The sequence below is a fragment of the Rhincodon typus genome, chromosome 7 (assembly GCF_021869965.1).
Source record: "Rhincodon typus isolate 14 chromosome 7, sRhiTyp1.1, whole genome shotgun sequence".
NCBI lineage: Eukaryota > Metazoa > Chordata > Chondrichthyes > Orectolobiformes > Rhincodontidae > Rhincodon > Rhincodon typus.
Window position 1 is genome coordinate 95,927,983 of NC_063338.1, and position 17,995 is coordinate 95,945,977.

General features: G+C 41.8%; 1 protein-coding gene across 1 annotated transcript in view; it reads right to left on the bottom strand.

Annotated features, from left to right (window-relative positions):
* abcb6b (ATP-binding cassette, sub-family B (MDR/TAP), member 6b) overlaps positions 1-16,753 on the bottom strand; it is a 114,469-nt gene extending 97,716 nt beyond the window's left edge. Inside the window, exons 1-5 of the mRNA XM_048599284.1 lie at positions 16,621-16,753; positions 9,059-9,124; positions 7,189-7,314; positions 7,022-7,098; positions 791-858 (exon numbers count right to left, since the gene is read on the bottom strand). Of these exons, the coding sequence (XP_048455241.1) occupies positions 791-858; positions 7,022-7,098; positions 7,189-7,314; positions 9,059-9,124; positions 16,621-16,683 (400 nt within the window). The 5' untranslated portion in view covers positions 16,684-16,753. The remainder of the gene's footprint in view (positions 1-790; positions 859-7,021; positions 7,099-7,188; positions 7,315-9,058; positions 9,125-16,620) is intronic.
* Positions 16,754-17,995: the final 1,242 nt, after the last annotated feature.

The window sequence follows — 17,995 nt, forward strand, 5'->3', positions numbered from 1 at the left end:
TTTCAGATGAAGGGTCTAGGCCCGAAACGTCAGCCTCTCTGCGCCTATGATGCTGCTTGGCCTGCTGTGTTCATCCAGCCCTGCACCTTGTTGTCTCCCATTACCAAGGACCACTGATTTGGGGTAAAAGATAGGAGATTTAGAGGAATTTAAGGAGAAATGGTTTCGCCAAGTGATCTGGAACTCATTGCATAAACTTGGACCTGCACAAAGCTCTCTAACCTACAAGACTACTGGTCAAGAGTTAGAAAGTAGGATCAAGCTGGATAGTGACTTGTCAGTCAGTGTGGGCACAATGGGCCTCCTTTTGTTCTGGGAATTTCTATAATTGTATCTCCAACAATCCACAACTTACCTGTTTGCTGGATCTTGAGACTGCCCTTACTAATTTGGAATAAATGTGATAGACACCATTTTTCAAGATGCTTTACTGGAGTATATGACATAACGATGCTCAATTGAAAGGACAACAGGTGACTAAAGACTTGGTGAAACATGCAGGTTTAAGCACGATCTTAAATGTTAGAAGGGAGAATTACAGGTGACAATACTTGAGGCAATTCTGGAGTGAAAGCTTAGGTGGCAGAAAGCAATACCACCACATTAATGAAGTGAAGGGTGCTGCACATCACAAAGGAGTCAGAACTGAAAAAGTACAGACTAACTTCCCAAATGTCTAATTTTCCCACAGCCCCACTTCCCCCACTCCATCTCCATCTGTCCTTTGTTATTACTGTGCCATTTTCACATACAACAAATTGTTAACTATTTAAAAAAAAAAGCAAGCTACCTACCTCCTGTTCCTCATGGAAGAGCTCAAACATATTCTCCATGTCTATGAATGAACTCTGGATCATCCTGGTGGATAGATGGGAGAGAAGATTAGACATCTGTAATTAATGCTACAGGGAAGTAGCAGCATAACGGCACCATCACTGGACTAGTGATCCAGACACCCAATGGGGACAAGGGTTTGAATCTCACTTTGATAGAAGGTGAAATCTGAATCAATGAAAATCTGGAATTAGAAACTAGCCTAATGGCGACCATGTAATCACTGTCAACTGTCCTTAAAAACTCATCTGGTTTATTAAAGTCCTTTAAGGAAGGAAATCTGCTATACTTACCTGGTCTGGCTTACCTGTGACTCTAGACCCACAGGAATATGGCTGACTCTTAACTGTCCTCTCAAATTGCATTAGCCAGTCAGTTCAAGTGCAATTAGAGATGGCATTAAATGTCAGCCCAGATGCTCAAATGACTCAAATGCTTACCTATGTCTCATGAACTAATTAAAATATAAATTACAAAACCTCTAAAAGATCAAGGGGAAAAGAGATATGCAACCTTTAAGAGAAGTTCCTGCAAAAACCACTTCTACAGAAGAGTCAAGGATCGCTCATAACAGTAACATAGAGACCACAAGAAACAGGAACAGGAACAGACGGTTCATCCCATCAAGACTTGGAAGAATTCGACATTGACTTCAGACCCAATGAAATTTCTTCTCCAATAAGTCCAGTCTATTCATATCTTAGGAAGAAGGTCACTTTAACTTCTGTGATAATCTGCATAGTGCCAATTTGCCACATGAGCATAACTGAATCGCATAAATGAAGAAAGTCCCAGGACTGTCCCCTAAGAAAGAAACATTTGCCGTTCTAGCCACAGTAAGGACAACTTTGAAACTATTGGAGTATAATGAAAATACCTCTGGTTCACTAATGATCTTTAAGGAATAAAAACTGTAATCTGCTTTTGTCAGATTCACATATGACTTCTGACTCAATGTGGTTGACTCTTAGTTGCCCTCTTAAATTGCCTAGTAAGCCACTCAGTTTTACCAACCACTATAGTGAAGTTGAAGCAAACTAAAGCAGGTTGGACCATATAACATTGACCTACATGTTGGAAGCAACAAAGTGTATCCAACCTACATGATATTGCCAAGTCCTTATTAACAAAGCTCTTATCCTTCATATTGACAACTTGGGACTTGTATCAAAATTAGGGTCAGCAGTCCAACCGTCTAGGCAAACAACAGCCAGATGTAATCATACTCATCCAATAAAACCTTATAGCTAATAGCCTAGACACCTCAACAACTTCCCTCAATCTGTCCTGACCCACGAGCAGGAAAGATCCATCAAAGGTGATGTATCAGTTGCACAGAGAAAGGAAACAATCGGCTCGGCAGCATTCCACTGACTTAAAACCCAATGAAATCTCAGGTCATCATCTCAAACATGAACAAGGAAACCCTGATTAGCACTTATAGCTTCGTTCTCATTTGACGATTGGTGCTCTTCCATATTGAATGCCACTTGGAGGAAAGCACAAAGTTGCAAGGCCCATGGTGTACTCCGAATGGGGGACATTGATATCTATTGCCAAGAATGGTTTGGTAGCACCATTACTAATCAGAATCCTGAAGGATATGTCTGGGCTGGCAACAAGTAGTGATGGAACAACAAAAGCTTCATCACTGACAAATCCAGGTTAATAGAAAACACGGACTACGTTTCTGTACTTCACAAGCAACTACTGTTTATTTCAAAGGAATAAGTTTTACGACTGGCAAACAAAATCTAACTCATCAACTTATAATTCTCTAATTTAAACTTTACCCCTTCTTAAACCCTTACACACACATGTAGACAGATATGGACAAAGATGTTATGGGTGGAGGCAGAAAAGGTACACAGTTTAATTGCACCAGTTCACAGGATTCATCGACTGTCCTTTATTTCAAATCCTTCTGATCTCCGATCTTCTTTCTGACTGCTTTCAATTCTTCACTCCAGGCACAGGGCAATTAGCACACAAATTGTGCAAGCTCTGTCACCAGTTAGAGGCAATAGCTAACAGGCAAATGGTGAGTGAAAATAGCTGAATAATTCCAGTTCTTCGTTATTTCTCTTCAAGGAGAGAAAGGATGCTGTCTTTTTAGAGACGGCCTGTATCAGGCCTGAAATGTTAACTTTGTTTCTCTCTTCACAGATGCTGCACGACTCGAGTTTCTTCAGCAATTTCTTTTTTTTAAATTTCTGATTTCCAGCATCTGCAGTATTTTGCTTTTGTTTTAATAACTGTGTGGTGTTTTACTGTTATCTTATTGGTAATGAGGATACCACAACAAAATCTCAGGATTCCAGATTTTCAATTGCATCATTGTTGCCCCATGTTGTGGCTTGACACATTAATGAGAACACAGACACTTCTGTAAAAGCTTAGGACTGAAAGGAACTGAAGCATCTGAGGATGTGTCATAATGGTACAGGCTCAGCAGGTTGTGGATTCAAGTCAATGAAGAGTTTAAGTGTGTAAGTGAGGCTGCTATTATACCATGTCCTGAAGCAGTAGGAGTTACCGTCCTTCATGGGGAGATTATCAATTAAAACCCTGCCTGCCTCTTCTGATATTTCAAGTTCATTGTGAAGATCCTAAAGTACTATCTGAAGACAGGAGAAAATTCTCATGTCCTGACCAACGTTCCCCATCGATTAAACAAATGATAACACGGTCAACTGTCACAGCATTTTGAAGGTATTCAATGCATGTGGAATGATATGGGTGTTCAAGATTTGATAAGACCATAAGACACAAGAGGAGAAGTAATCCCATCAATTCTACTCCACATTCAATGAGATCATGGCATCTGATAATCGTCACTCTCCTGCCATTTCCTTTACTGACTAAAAATCTGTTTGTCTGACAAAGCATTACAACAAAGTCAAATGGTCACCAGACTCAAAATGTTAACTCTGCTTTCTCTCCACAGATGCTGCCAGACCTGCTGAGTTTCTCCTGTAATTTTTGTCTTTTTTTGAGGTTGGGGGAGAAATTGGACCAAGGCTGGCTACTGAAAATCATGAGATAACCCTGAGGTTTCTCTTTTCCTTTTCCTTAAGGTACTGACTGCCACTAGGGTGTGGGTAAGTTCTAGTTCCTCTCTTTAACTTGAGCACTACATCTGCTGATCCTTCTTTCTATAATGGTGCAGACATTCAGTGGCCCAATATTGGCCAGAGACTCCAAGGATAAGAACACAGAACAATACAGCACAAGAACAGGCCCTTCAGCCCACCAACACTGCACTGACACGTCATGCTTTTCTAAACTAAACAACTTTAGTTTCTACATGGTCTGTATCCCTCCATTCCCTGTCTATTCATGTATCTGTCAAGATGCCTCTTCAATGTTACTGTTGTATCCAAATCCACTACCTCCTCTGGCAGTATATTCCACGCACTTATCATCCTCTGTGTATTAAAAAAAACTTGTCTCTCACATTTGCTTTAAATTTATTTTCTTTAACCTTAAATCTATGTCCCCTAGGAATTGACATTTCTAGCCTGGGAAAAAAAGACTCTGGCTATCCATTCTATCCATGTTTCTCCTAATTTTATAAATATCTAATCAGGTTGCCCCTCATCTTTCGATGTTCAAGTGAAAATAAACAAAATTTGTCCAATCTCTCCTCATAGCTAATACCCTCCAATCCAGGCAACATCCTGGTAAACCATTTCCACACCCTCTCCAAAGCCTCCACATCCTTGTGGTAGGGTGGCAAACAGGACAGTACACAATATTCCAAATGTGGCCTCACTAAAGTTCTATACAAGTTCATAAGATATAGGAGCAGAATTAGGCCATTCAGCCCATTGAAGTCGGCTCCGCCGTTTTAACGTGGCTGATATGCTCCTCAACCCCAATTTTCTGCCTTCTCCTCATAACCCTTCAACCCATTTATTAAAAATCTGTCTAACTCCTCCTTAAATTTACTCACTGTCGCAGCATCCACGGCATTTTACGGTAGCGAGTTCCACAGATTCACAACCTTTCGGGAGAAGTAGTTTCTCCTCAACTCTGTTTTAAATTTGCTGCCCCTTATCAGAAGACTATGACCCCTCATTCAAGAATGCCCCACAAGAGGCAACGTTTGCTCCGCATCTATTTTACCTTTTATCATCTTGAATACCTCAATTTGCTCTCCCCTCATTCTTCTCAATTCCAGAGAGTATAAGCCTAAACTGTTCAATCTCTCTTATTACAACAAACCTCTCATCTCTGAGATCAATTTAGTGAACTTCCTCTGAAATGCCTCCAATGCCACTACATCTTTCCTCAAATAAGGGGACCACAACTGTGCACAATACTCCAGCTGCGGTCTCACTAATGCCTGTATAGTACAACATGACTTGCCAATTTTTGTACACTGTGCCGCAACTGATGAAGGCAAGCATGCCATACTGTGGATCTGTATATCTAGATCCCTCTGTACGGTGATGCTATTAAGGGTTCTGCCATTTATTATATACTTCCCACCTGCATTAGATTTTCCAAAATGAGCTCACATTTGTCAGATTAAACTCCATCTGCCATTTCTCCATCCAACTCTCCAGTCTATTAATATCCTGCTGTATCCTCTGGCAACCTTCGTCACCATCCACAGCTCCCCCAATCTTTCTGCTGTCTGCAAACTTACTAATCAGGCCATCCACATTCTCCTCCAAATCATTTATATTTTACAAACAACAGGGGTCCCAGCACTGATCCCTGCAAAACACCACTGTTCACAGATTTCCAGTCACAAAAACACCCTTCCACCGCTGCTCCCTGTCTTCTATAAACAAACTAGTTCTGCATCCATCGTACCAGCTCACTGTGGATTCCACCTGACTTGACCTCTTGTAACAGCCTGCAAAGCGGAACATTGTCAAAGGCTTTGCTAAAGTCCATATGGGCAATATCAATCATTTTTGTTACTTCCTCAAAAAATCAAATTAAGTTTGTGAGACATGACCTTCCCCAGACAAAGCCATGCTGCCTATCACTAATTAGCCTACATTTTTCCAAATGTGAGTAGATCCTATGCTTAAGAATCTTCTCCAATAATTTCCCTACCACTGATGTAAGGCTCATTGGCCTGTAATTTCCTGGATTTTCATTGTTGCCCTTCTTAAAGCAAGGAACAACATTGGCTACTCTCTAGTGACTAAGGGGGATACAAAGATTTTGTACAAGACCCCAGCAATTTCCTCACTTGCCTCCCTCAGCATTCTGGGATAGATCCCATCAGGTCCTGGGACTTGTCTACCTTAATGCTTTTCAAAATACCCAACACCTGCTCCTTTTCTATACTGATATTCCCTAGAACATCAACGAACCCCTCCTGAGACTTACCATCCATCATGTCCTTCTCCTTTATCAATACTGATGCAAAGTATTCACTTAAGGATCTCACCCACTTCCTCCAGCTCCATGCATAAATTCCCTCTTTTGTCCTTGAGTGGACCTACCCTTTCCCTAGCTACACTCTTGCTCCTTATCCATGTATAAAATGTTAACTCTGATTTTCTTATTGCTTGACAGAAGGTGACAAGTGGCCTTATCACTAGACTAGTAATCCAGACATTTAGGGAATGATTGGGAGCCATGTTTGAATCCCACCATGACAGATGGTGGAATTTGAATTTAAAAGTCTGGAATTAAGAGTCTAATGGTGACTATGAAACCATCATCAATTGTTGGAAAAAAAGCATCTGATTCACTGATGTCCTTTATGGAAGTAATATTCATAACTCCTCAGATACTGAAGCAGTCCATGTTCAAATGCAACAAGACCTGGACAGTATCCAGGCTTGGGCTGACAGGTGGCAAGTAATAATCGGGCCACACAATGCCAGGCAATGACCATCTCCAATAACAGACAAATCTAACCACCATCCTTTGACATTCAATGGTGTTACCATCACTAAATCCCAGCCTCTCAACATCCTGGAGGTTACCACTGACCAAAAACTGAACTGGACTCACCATATAAATACAGAAACAACTGAAAACAAAGGGTTTTAAAGAAATACGTGGAGTTGAGAGATTTGGAATAAGAAAACACAAAGCACTATAAGAGAGATACAGTGGGGGAACACACAGCAGTAAGAAACTATTACACTGAAGGAAATGCAGTTGGAGAAGATTAGAGCGAAGGAGGCAAGTAGTAATATCTGAGGTCACCAACCTGTAATATGTCCCAAACCAGTTGAGTGGAGTGTAAAGCTGAATAATATAAGTCCCAAATAAGACAAAATCCCCAACCTATGCAGAAAAACAAGAAAATTCAAATAGAGTAGTGAGAATGTTAGAGATATTTATAACACTGACCCAAGAATGCAAGATGCCATTTACCTGAAGCTTTTTCTCTGTGACAAAATAAGCACTGAGAAGTGACCCAGCGAGCAACCCAAGGCCAATGATGAGATTCTGTGTTTGGTTCAGAAAGGCCAGACTGGCATTTGTTTTCCATTCTGCTACCTAATAAAATATCAAGAAACCAAGCAGTAACAGATTCAGCTCGATGAACCAATGTGAGTGAATGAAATGTATCAATCTCGATGTAAGGTCAGTGACCTGGAACAAGCACTCTTTCTCTCTTCCAGATGTTGCCTGATGTGTTGAGTATTTCTAGTATTTTCAGCGTTGTATGAATACTGTCAATGCTCAAATTCACAAAACAAATAGTCTGGCACTTGGTTCTGGACATCAAAAAGCTGGTTTTATACCATAGCACATCAACACTTGACCCACTGTGTATACTAGACCCCCAAACTCAATTCATGTAGGTATCTCAATCTCCAGTCAGGGTAGGGTTTGATCTCTGGTCCAACAAGTTGTTGCAAATACATATTTACATTACAGAACCAGGAGGAAAAATCAGAAGCAATGGAACAGCTTTGACATTTCTTGGATCCAAAAGATTTCAGTGAGGTTATACCAAGGGAAAAAAGTCAATAATTTAATGTGTGCTGTAAGCCATCTGTTGCTTCCAGAAAAAAATCAACTGACTTTGTAGAAAGTAAACAAAGCTATTTAGGAGGGAGATTATGGCCCTGAATGACTGGAAGGCTTAGTTTTGAAAAGTCTAAGGGAACCTCCCCGCTAATAGTTGCCTTGTAAGCTTTTCTGGATTTACTTTTCAGTGTTACAGATTGAAGTCAGTTAGTAAGGAAGATATCCCAGAAGCTGAAAATATCTCTCATGGAACTCTTTTCTCAATAAAAGTTCCTGGGAACCTGATAAAGTTTCCAAATACGAGTACCTCTGACTACATTTTCAAACCTTGAATGCTAGACTGTGACCAATTTCTAAAACCCAGATCCCTCACTTTCCATCAGTCTATGGCTGTCAGCAATTCAATCTTTGTTAACAAGAAACCCAGTGGACCATGAGAGGCCATCACATTTTATTCTTTGTTTCTGGAGCCTTGGCCATTTCAGTGATTGAATCAGCACATTGATACATGTATACTGCAACTGATGGGGTATTGATTACCAATGTACTTTCGCACCTCCCCCCCATCACACTATAAACAAGTGAAGATGAGCTAATTGATTACACTCAAGACTCAAGTGATATTTGATCTACAAGATAGTCGAGAGTCATGGGAGGATGGATAGGAAAGCGAAGCTAAGGGCCTAATTAGATCAACCACGACCTTTCAGAATGGCAGAACAAGTTTGATGGGCTGAATGGCCTACTCCTTAAGTCACTTATGTGAATGGACGTCAAGAGTCAACGGACATAACAAGAAAATAAATATGCTTCAAGAAGGCTTGCCTCTGTAAGCATGAGTGAATCAAGCAAGGTTTGGTTTGGTTTGGTGCAGTACACTAATGGCAGCACAGACTAGTGCATTATGAGCACAACAGAGCGGAACTCCATGCTGGGATTGGCACTGAACCAAGATTCCAAGAGCTGCCTGCATGGTCATGGAGCTTAACAGAAGACCAAAATAAATCAACAAATACTGGAAATACTTTGCAGGTTGGCATCATCTGGGGAGAAAGAAATAGCATCAACATTTCAGTTCAATGGTCATCAGCAGACATGTTATGGTGTTTCTGTCTCCAAAGATGATGCCAGATCTGATGGGGGTATATCCAGAAATTCTTGTTTACATTTCAGATTTCCAGAATTTGCCGTGTTTTGCTTTTGAATAAAAGGTGATGATCTATTCTGCAGCATTGCCATGAATGGGATGTCCTTCTGGAGCTCTTACCTGATACTTCAGTATGGCATCATTGAAACGGTTCACCTCATAACTCTCAGCATTGTAATACTTCACCTGAAGGCAAAGGAAAGAGATGTCAGCTTAGTCTGTTGTGGGTATTTTTCTCAGAAAAATGTCTTCGGAACTTTCTTCCTGAAAAGGTTGTGGAAACACAGTCTTTGAATATTTTATGACACAATAAAATGGTTCTTGATAAGTAGGGAGTGAAAGGTTACTGGGGAAAGCCAGGAATACGGAATAGCCAGACCAACTACGATTATAAATGGCACAGCAGGCTCAGGAGGCCAAGTAGTCTACTTTTGCTCCTAATTGATTTGTTTGTAAGAGTGAGGAAAGGAAGTAGAGAACAAAAATTTGCTTGGATTTACAGTGTCTTATCCATAGTTTACAGAGCCCAACCGCTTAAAACAATCAACAACTGTTGTGTACGGAAATGTAGAATGCAGAAAAAGAATTAATCGACCACTTAAAGAAATTTGGTGTCGTTTCAGGGAGACTATTAACACAATTCACGAAAAGTGGACTGTCATCTTTACCTGAAACTCCATTCAAAAGCAGCTCCATACTAGGAGTACAGAATCAACCCCCTTACTGGAGCTTAGAAAAATTTCCATTACCTCAGGATGACCCAAAACATTTTACAGCCAATGAATTTGACAATTCAGTCACTATTGTAACGTCATCATAGTTAATTTGTTACAAGTTCCAACAAACAACCTGATATTGATTAGATTATCTGTTTCAGTGGCATTGACTAAATGTTGACTGGAACAGCAGAACTCCACTCCTCTTCAAAAATGGTCACCATGAGATCTTTTATGTCAACCCAACTGGACAAAATCCTATCTAAAAGCTCGCACCTCCAAGAGTGCAGTGGTTATATGTGCTCAAGTCACTGGAGTAGGAGTGAAACCTTCGGCCTTCTGGCTCAGATACAAGAGCTACTTGCTGGGCCACAACTTAGAATCATAGAATCGTACAGCTCGGAAACAGGCCCTCTGGCCTAACTCGTCCATGCTGACCAGGTTTTCTAAATTAAACTAGTCCCATTTACCTGCATTTGGCCTATATCCCTCTAAACCTTTCCTATCCATGTACCTGTCCAAATGTCTTTAAAATGTTGTAATTGTACCCACTTTTACCACTTCCTCTGATAGCTAGTTCCATTTACACAACACCCTCTGTGTGAAAAATCTTTCCTCTCTCACGTTAAATCTATGCCCTCTAGTTTTGGACTCCCCTACCCTGGGGAAACTTGACGACTGCTGTTTAGTTAGTGCTTTGGGACCTCAAGATCTACCTAAACTAATACAGCAGGCAGAAAGCCTCTCAAAGAAGCAACTCATCCGCAAGGATAACAGTCAGACATATGGATGTCCGCAAAGCTTCAGAGTTTATTCAACTGTTGTCCCTTAACAAAAATATAAAAAATGAAGAGAATTGATCCTTCGTTCACTTTGTACTGGCCATAGACTACCAGGCAGAAATGAGTCTTTCCATTTTATCTGATCAGTACAATTCTGTATTCAAATATGCTTTGAAGTTAATTTGATCCCAGTAGCAAAGAAGAAAGTTTCAGAGGAAAGAACCAGGAAGAGGTGGGAAATGTTAAAACCTTTGATGGCCTTCCAGAATGCTGCAAGGCACAGAACTGTAGTTGAGAGCTAAAAGCACGGCTGCATCTTCAACGTCTCATTGTGTTCTGCGGCCAACAGAGCAGAAAGTGCAGTCCTGTGATGTTAAACATGTCACTAATTCACTTCCCTCCAGCACCAAAGCAGTAATGAGATCAAAGGTAATTTAGGAAGGCCCTAATTCACTAAAGCCAGCAAGTGACACAAGAAAGGGCAGCGTCCATCTGAACTTTTATGCTCAGATAGTTTCATTAGAGCAAAATTATATAACATGGGAGAACTTTTTAAAAAAAGGTCACACGCTCACAGAGATAGTCAATAATTAGACCACCTCAGAGTGCCCAACAGGAGAAGCTATGGCTCACAACTCAAACAAGACCTAAGCACATTAAAAGAAAATCAGGACTGATATTCCAGTGCAGTTGTGTAAGAACACTGCAATACTAGAGATGCCGTCTATCACATGAGATATTACACAGAAACCCTATCGGCCTATTCTGGTTAATGTAGTGGCAAGGTAGAATTTTGACAAACAGACACACTCACCGGGTGGTAAACTGAAAGTTGGTAAACAAGGCTTTGTTGTGGATTTATAATTAAAACCATGGCATTACAATCCTGCTTCCGAATTTCCAGACTAAATGCGATCACAGTTTAAACAGGGACCCCAGGAGGAGTCAGAACGGATGCATGCTTCAAAAGTCAGGACAGAAACCACAACTTCAATTATAGGGGCCTCAATTTGGAAGGCTCCCTCCCCAGTGAACCCCTGTACTCTATGGCAGCCGCGGGGCTCATGTTGTGGCATTCTAAGGGCCCATAAAGCTATTTATCCCAGCAGATGGGTGAAAGAAACTAGCTACTGAAACATTTAGGTGAAAATAACTAATGAAGTCTGATGCACAATAGCACAGCTTTGCTCAGAGATATGACCAAGGATCAATAAGCTCAGGAAATGTGAGTGGTACAGCAGATGCCAATCCCCTCTCTCTGACTGTCTCAACCACTTTCTCTGGCAGCCCATTCCATTAACACACCACTCCCTGCGTGAAGAAGGTGCCCCTCAGGTCCTTCTTAAATCTTTCCCCTCTCACCTTAAACCTATGCCCTCTAGTTTTCAATTCCCCACACCTGGGAAAAAAAACTATAGATATTCAGCCTATCTTTGCCCCTCATGATTTTATACATCTCAATAAGATCACCTTTTATGCTCCTATGTTTCAAGGAATAAAGTCCTATCCTTGCCAACCTGGTAACATCCTCGTAAATCTTCTTTGCACACTTTCCAGTTTAACCAAGTCTTTCCTGTAACAGGGTGACCAAAACTGTACACAATACTTCAAGTGTGGCCTCACCAACAACTTATACAACTGTAACATAACATCCCAACTTCTATACTCAATGCCTCGACCGATGAAGGCCAGCATGCTAAGTGCCTTCTTCGCCACCCTGTCTATCTGTGACACCACTTTCAACGAACCATGTATTTGTACTCCTAGGTCCTTCTGTTCCACAACACTCCTCAGGACCTTACCATTTACTGTACAAACCCTACCTTGGTCTGACTTTCTGTATTGAACTGCAATTGCCAATTCTCAGTCCATTTCCTCATCTGATCAAGATCCCTCTGTAGTTTTTGATAAGCTTCCTCATTATCAATGATACCTCCTAATTTTGTATCATCCACAAACTTACTAATCATGCCTTGTACATTCACATCTAGATCATTTATGTAAATAACAAATAACAAAGGTCCCAGCACCGACCCCTGTGGCGGACCACTAGTCACAAGCCTCCAGTCTGAGAAACAACCTTCAACCATCATCCTCTGCTTCCTACCATCGAGCTGATTTTGAATCCAATTAGCTAGCTCTCCCTGAATCCCATGCAACCTAACCTTCGTGACTAACCTTCCATGTGGGAACTTGTCAAAGGCTTTACTAAAGTCCATATAGACAACATCCTCTGCTCTACCCTCATCCATCCTCTTGGTTGTCTCTTCGAAAAACTAAAAGATTGGTCAGACATGACTTCTTGCACACAAATCCATACTGACTATCCCAAATCAGACCTTGACTATCCAAATGTTGGTTGATCCTGTCCCCTATTATCCTCTTCAATAACTTACCTATTACTGATGTCAGGCTCATTTGCCTTTAGTTTCCTGGCTTGTCTTTGCTTCCTTTCTTAAACAATGGAACAACATTAGCCACCCTCGAGTCTTCCGGAACTTCACCAGTGGCTAAAGATAAAGCAAAAATCTCTGCAAGGGCCTCTGTAATTTCTTCCCTAGCCTCCCACAACGTCCAAGGGTGAACTTGAGCAGGCTCAGGGATTTATCCACCTTCATGTGTTCTAAGGCTGTAAACACCTCCTCTCTGGTAATATGTATGCAGTCCAAAACACACCCACTTGTCTCCCTTACGTTCTTAGCATTCATGATTCTCTCCTCAGTAAACAATGAGGGGAAATATTCATTAAAAATGCCTCCCATCTCCTGTGGTTCCACACACAGACAGCCATGCTGATCTTTAAGGGGACTTATTCTCTCCCGAGCCACCCTTTTACTCTTAATATAGCTATAGAAGCTCTTGGGATTATCTTTAGCCTTATCTACCAAAAGCTATCTCATACCCTCATTTTGCTCTTCTGATTTCCCTCTTGAGGATGCTCCTAACACCTTTTATAGTCATCTAAGGATTCACTTGAGCCTGACAGCTTAAACCCAATGTACGCCTTCTTCATTTTCCTGACCAGAGCCTCAACTTCCCTCGTCAGCCATGGATCCCTAAACCTGTCAGCTTTTCCCTTCGCCCTAACAGGGACATACTGTCCCTGGGCTCTTGATATCACAGTTTTAAAAGTTCCTCGATGACCAGTGTGTGTGGTCTATAATTCTGCGGACTTGTGAGGATCCAGCCTTTTCAGAAATCTGAATGGCTCTCATTCCAAATGGCTAGCTGATTTTGCAAATCGATAAAAGATGCTGTCCCCAGCAAGCATGGTATCAGTCACCTAGGTAAAAACAAATATGTGCTGCAGATTGCAAAATCCTGCAGATGGCACTAATACGCTCCTAGAAGCAGATGGAGAAGATGGAAATTCCATGGCCTTGATTGTCACTGAAAATACAGGCTGTGAATACTTAACTGGGAACAGTGCACCATAAATGAATGAGATCCCAATTAAACCAATATGAGCAATCTGCCTGTCTGGCTGCTACTCAGGACAAAACCAATTCACACCATGTTTCATTATTAAAAAGAAAATAACTGCACTGTAACACATTTAATTGTAACAAACAGCAGAGTAAAGGATATCTTACAAGGACTTTGCCTTTAAAAGCTGTAGACTGCAAGAAGAAAGAACTGCTTTTAAAAACAGGGACATCCTAGGATAGCAGCATAATTCATAGCAATGAATGAACTTGGTACCTTTTGTGAACTGTTCCTGTGGTTGTGGGTTTCTACAATGTACAGAAGATCAGTAACTGTTTACAGGGAATTGCTTACAAGGGAAGTTGGCTGGTTTTCAGCTAACTGAACAGGCAGGAACTGGAAACAATTACAGAGACACAGACACAGAAAGAGAAGGGCAGGTGATGCTGTTCTCCCCAACAGAAGGTGCGTGTTCTCTGCTGGTAAAAAAAGAAAATGCGAAGTTTAATAAAATTTACCTTTCCCTCAACAATTCCTGTGAAATATGAGTTGATAAATCAGAGACTTCTTCCAAGTGAATCAGTCACTCTGTACTTGTTTCAAAACAGTGTAAGTTTCCAGAGAAAGATAGCTGAACACCAAGGTCCTGGCCAGCCAAAGAAGAATCATCTCGATATTGGAATGATGAGAAAAAGACTACTGAACTGATTTCTCAGTCTTTTCTACTTCCAATAATCCATTTTCCATTTGTTTGTTTGTGTGTGTGTGTGCCCAATTGAGTTTATAATGGGACTAGAGTTTTAGTTAGTTGTATTATATGCAGATGGTTTATATCCGTTAATTTGTACAAAGGGTGAGGGAGAGCGAGGGGCTCTGGATGTCTCTTGCACTTACAGCTTTGTAACAAACTTCAACTCAACCAGAGAGCTATCATTAGGCAGAATTTCCTTACCTCAGATTGTTGGCACCATTCTACCTCAAACGATCCCCCTCACTGTTTCAAAAAGCAACAATGTCTTGCACAGCTAAAAATATACACCAATTGATTTTTCCCAGTTGCAAAAGTTTCCTGTATTTCAGCTGCGTAGCAATTCAACTTCATTTCAGTCTATAATTCGAAAATGGAAAAATGTGGTTCCTTACAAGGGCCACCCAATCCATGAGGTGAGATGTCTTAATCCATGTGACAGATAAGCATTGCCTGCCAAGAAAGTCTAAGCCTGTTGAGGTACTGTTACTCAGCCACATCGAAAAAGCGGATCCTTTGTTATGTAATTAGTATGGAGGTCATCACCTGTTCTGAGGAAGGGTCCCTGGAATCGAAATGTTAACTGTTTTTTCCTTCACAGATGCTGCCGGACCTGCTGAGCTTTTTCAACAACTTTGTTTTTGTTCCTGATTTACAGCATCTGCAGTTCTTTCAGTTTTTATGGAGGTCATCACCTTCTGCGAGCTAGAACTTTGTGTTTATCCCTTCTGTGGAGCCACAGGTGGCTGGAGATAAAGTATTTGCTATTTCTGCTGGTGCTCCTCAGCTCTCAAAGATTCATGGTAGCGCTGCATTAGTTGTTTCTATGTTGTTGTGAAGATTGGCTGCTGAGTTCAAGCTGAACAAAGTCCAAAATCCAAGGCAGAAGAAATTACACTGAAAAGTAGTGAAAGCACACTCTCAGAACAACCCCTTCAGTAAAAGCCTTTTACTTGGTAAGTGAAGTAGTGGTTTTGGTTTAGTATTTAAACACTTTCCAGCTTGTCATTTTCACAGCCCCACCAATCCTGCTGTGCCTTTGGCTTGATGACCCTGTTTCAGACAAACCAAAAAGCCCACACTCCAGGTGGTTGAGCCAGGGTGCAGGGTCAAAACTTCAGATAGTTGCAGTGTCGTGCAGACATGAATTCCTGGCTGTCCTAAAATGCTGATCAGCTAAATGTGGAAGTTAGTGGGTTCACGTCAGACCCCCGATATTCCTGCAATTGTGCCTTCTTCAAGTGTAACCTCATATGTACCCACGCCTACATCTCCCCTCTTCCAACTGACCACCACCCCATTAAACATTCCTTCGGCATCATACATATTGCTATCTCAATTCTGGGTACAGCTTTATCCCTTGCCTCTTAAGGCAGAGGTTATAAGTCTCTGCAGTGGTAACACGAGCCCAAGCACAAATCCAAGCTGAAATTTCAGTTCGGTACTGAGGGAATGCTGCACTGTTGGATTTGCTGCTTTTCAGAAGAAACCTTTCAGATGGGAGCCAACAGATCCCATGGATTTATTTCAAATAAGAGCAGCTGAGTTCACCCTTGGTGTCCTGGCCAATATTTATCCTCTTTCATTGCTGAAAACAGATTATCTGGTGATTTGTCAAACAGCTGTTAATGGAAGCTTGCACTGTGCAAAGTTATTATGTTTTCCACATCATAGTGGTCAAACTTCAAATATATTACTTTGTCACTAAAGCACTGTGGGACATCCTGGAATCAAGAAATCAGCAGGAGAATAAGTTCTTTCTTCCCTTCATTTAACTCCAGTGAGAGGAGTGAATTAACCATAACTGGCAAAATAACCTGCTGCCTTTCCCCATGCTCCCTTATTTTATTAACTGCTTCGCACAACACTCGCTTTCACCCCACATCACACCTTCCACTCACCTCTCCCCACACCCTTTCCTTCTCCCCATAATCATCCTTCAGCATCTCCCATTCCCTCTAATAGCTGCCCAATGACAGAGGAGTAATAGCCTAGGCAAATGAACATTACCGTCTCAAAGTTGAGCAAAGAATCGACAGCTTTAGACTTTGCTTCATTGTCCCTGGTGTTCATTTCTCTCCTGTACTTTGTTCTCCATTCAGTTATCACAATAGTGATGGCTGCAGGCCAAAGGAAATAGCACCAGTTAGCATAAAACCGTGATATATCTTATGCTAGCAACAGCAAGAGCTTCCACTTAAAAATGAACGCGAGCAGTATAGCTCATCATGTTAGTTACTTTGAGTACAAACACCCCAGCAAGGGACCAAACCGTCACCAAATTCATACGGTATACTGTTACACTCCTGACAAAGTACAACTAATTCCTTTTTAAAACAAGGGCTTTCCAGGCTGGGTCAGCAGCAGTCTCCTTGGTGAAGGTGAATGCACAGTACTGTTTGGGAGGGATTTCCAGGATTTTCACAAACTAACAGCAAAAGAAGGTGAGAAAGCAAGAACTGCAGATGCTGGAGTCAAAGATAACAAAGTGTGAAGCTGAAAGAACACAGCAGGTCAGGCAGCATCAGAGGAACAGGAAAGTTGATGTTTCGGTTCAGGACCCTTCTTCAGAAATGGGGAGGGGGAGGGGAATTCAGAAATAAATAGAGAGAGGAAGGGTGGGGCTGGGGAAGGTAGGTGGGATGGTGATAGGTGGATGCAGGTAGGGAGAGGTGGGGATTGGTCAGTAGGATGGGTGGGGTGGAAGGGTGGGAGAGAAGATGGACAGATTGTGTCTGGTCAAGGAGGTGGGGGTGAGAAGGAGGGTTCATCATGGGATGAGGCCAGGGGTGGAGAGATTTTGAAACCGGTAAAATCCACGTTTAGGCCATCGGGCTGTAGGCTCCTGAGGCGGAATATGAGGTGCTGCTCCTCCAGTTTCCAGGTGGGGTCGTTGTGACACATGAGGAGGCCCAGGATGGACATGTCACCCAGGGAGTGGGAGGGGGAGTTGAAATGTTTCGCAACCGGAAGGTGTTGTTGTTTGTTGAGGACAGAGCACAGAAGTTCTACAAAATGGTCTCTGAGTTTCCACTTGGTCTCAACGATGTAGAGGAGGCCACATCGGGTGCAATGGATGCAGCAGACCAAGTTGACGGATGTGCAGGTGAACCCATGTCTAATGTCAAAGGTTTATTTTTTGCCTTGAATGGAGGTGAGGGGGGAGGTGTAGGGGTAGATGTAGCACTTCCTGCAGTTGCAGTGAAAGGTGCCGGGGGTGATGGGGTTAATGGGGAGTGTGGAGCGACAAGGGAGTCGTGGAGAGAGCAGTCCCTATGAAAGGCAGATCGGGGTGGGGAGGGAAATATCTCTTTGGTTGAGGAGTCAGATTATTAGCAAAAGAAGGTGATATATTTTCAAGGTCTGTGGCTCCGTGAGGGGAACT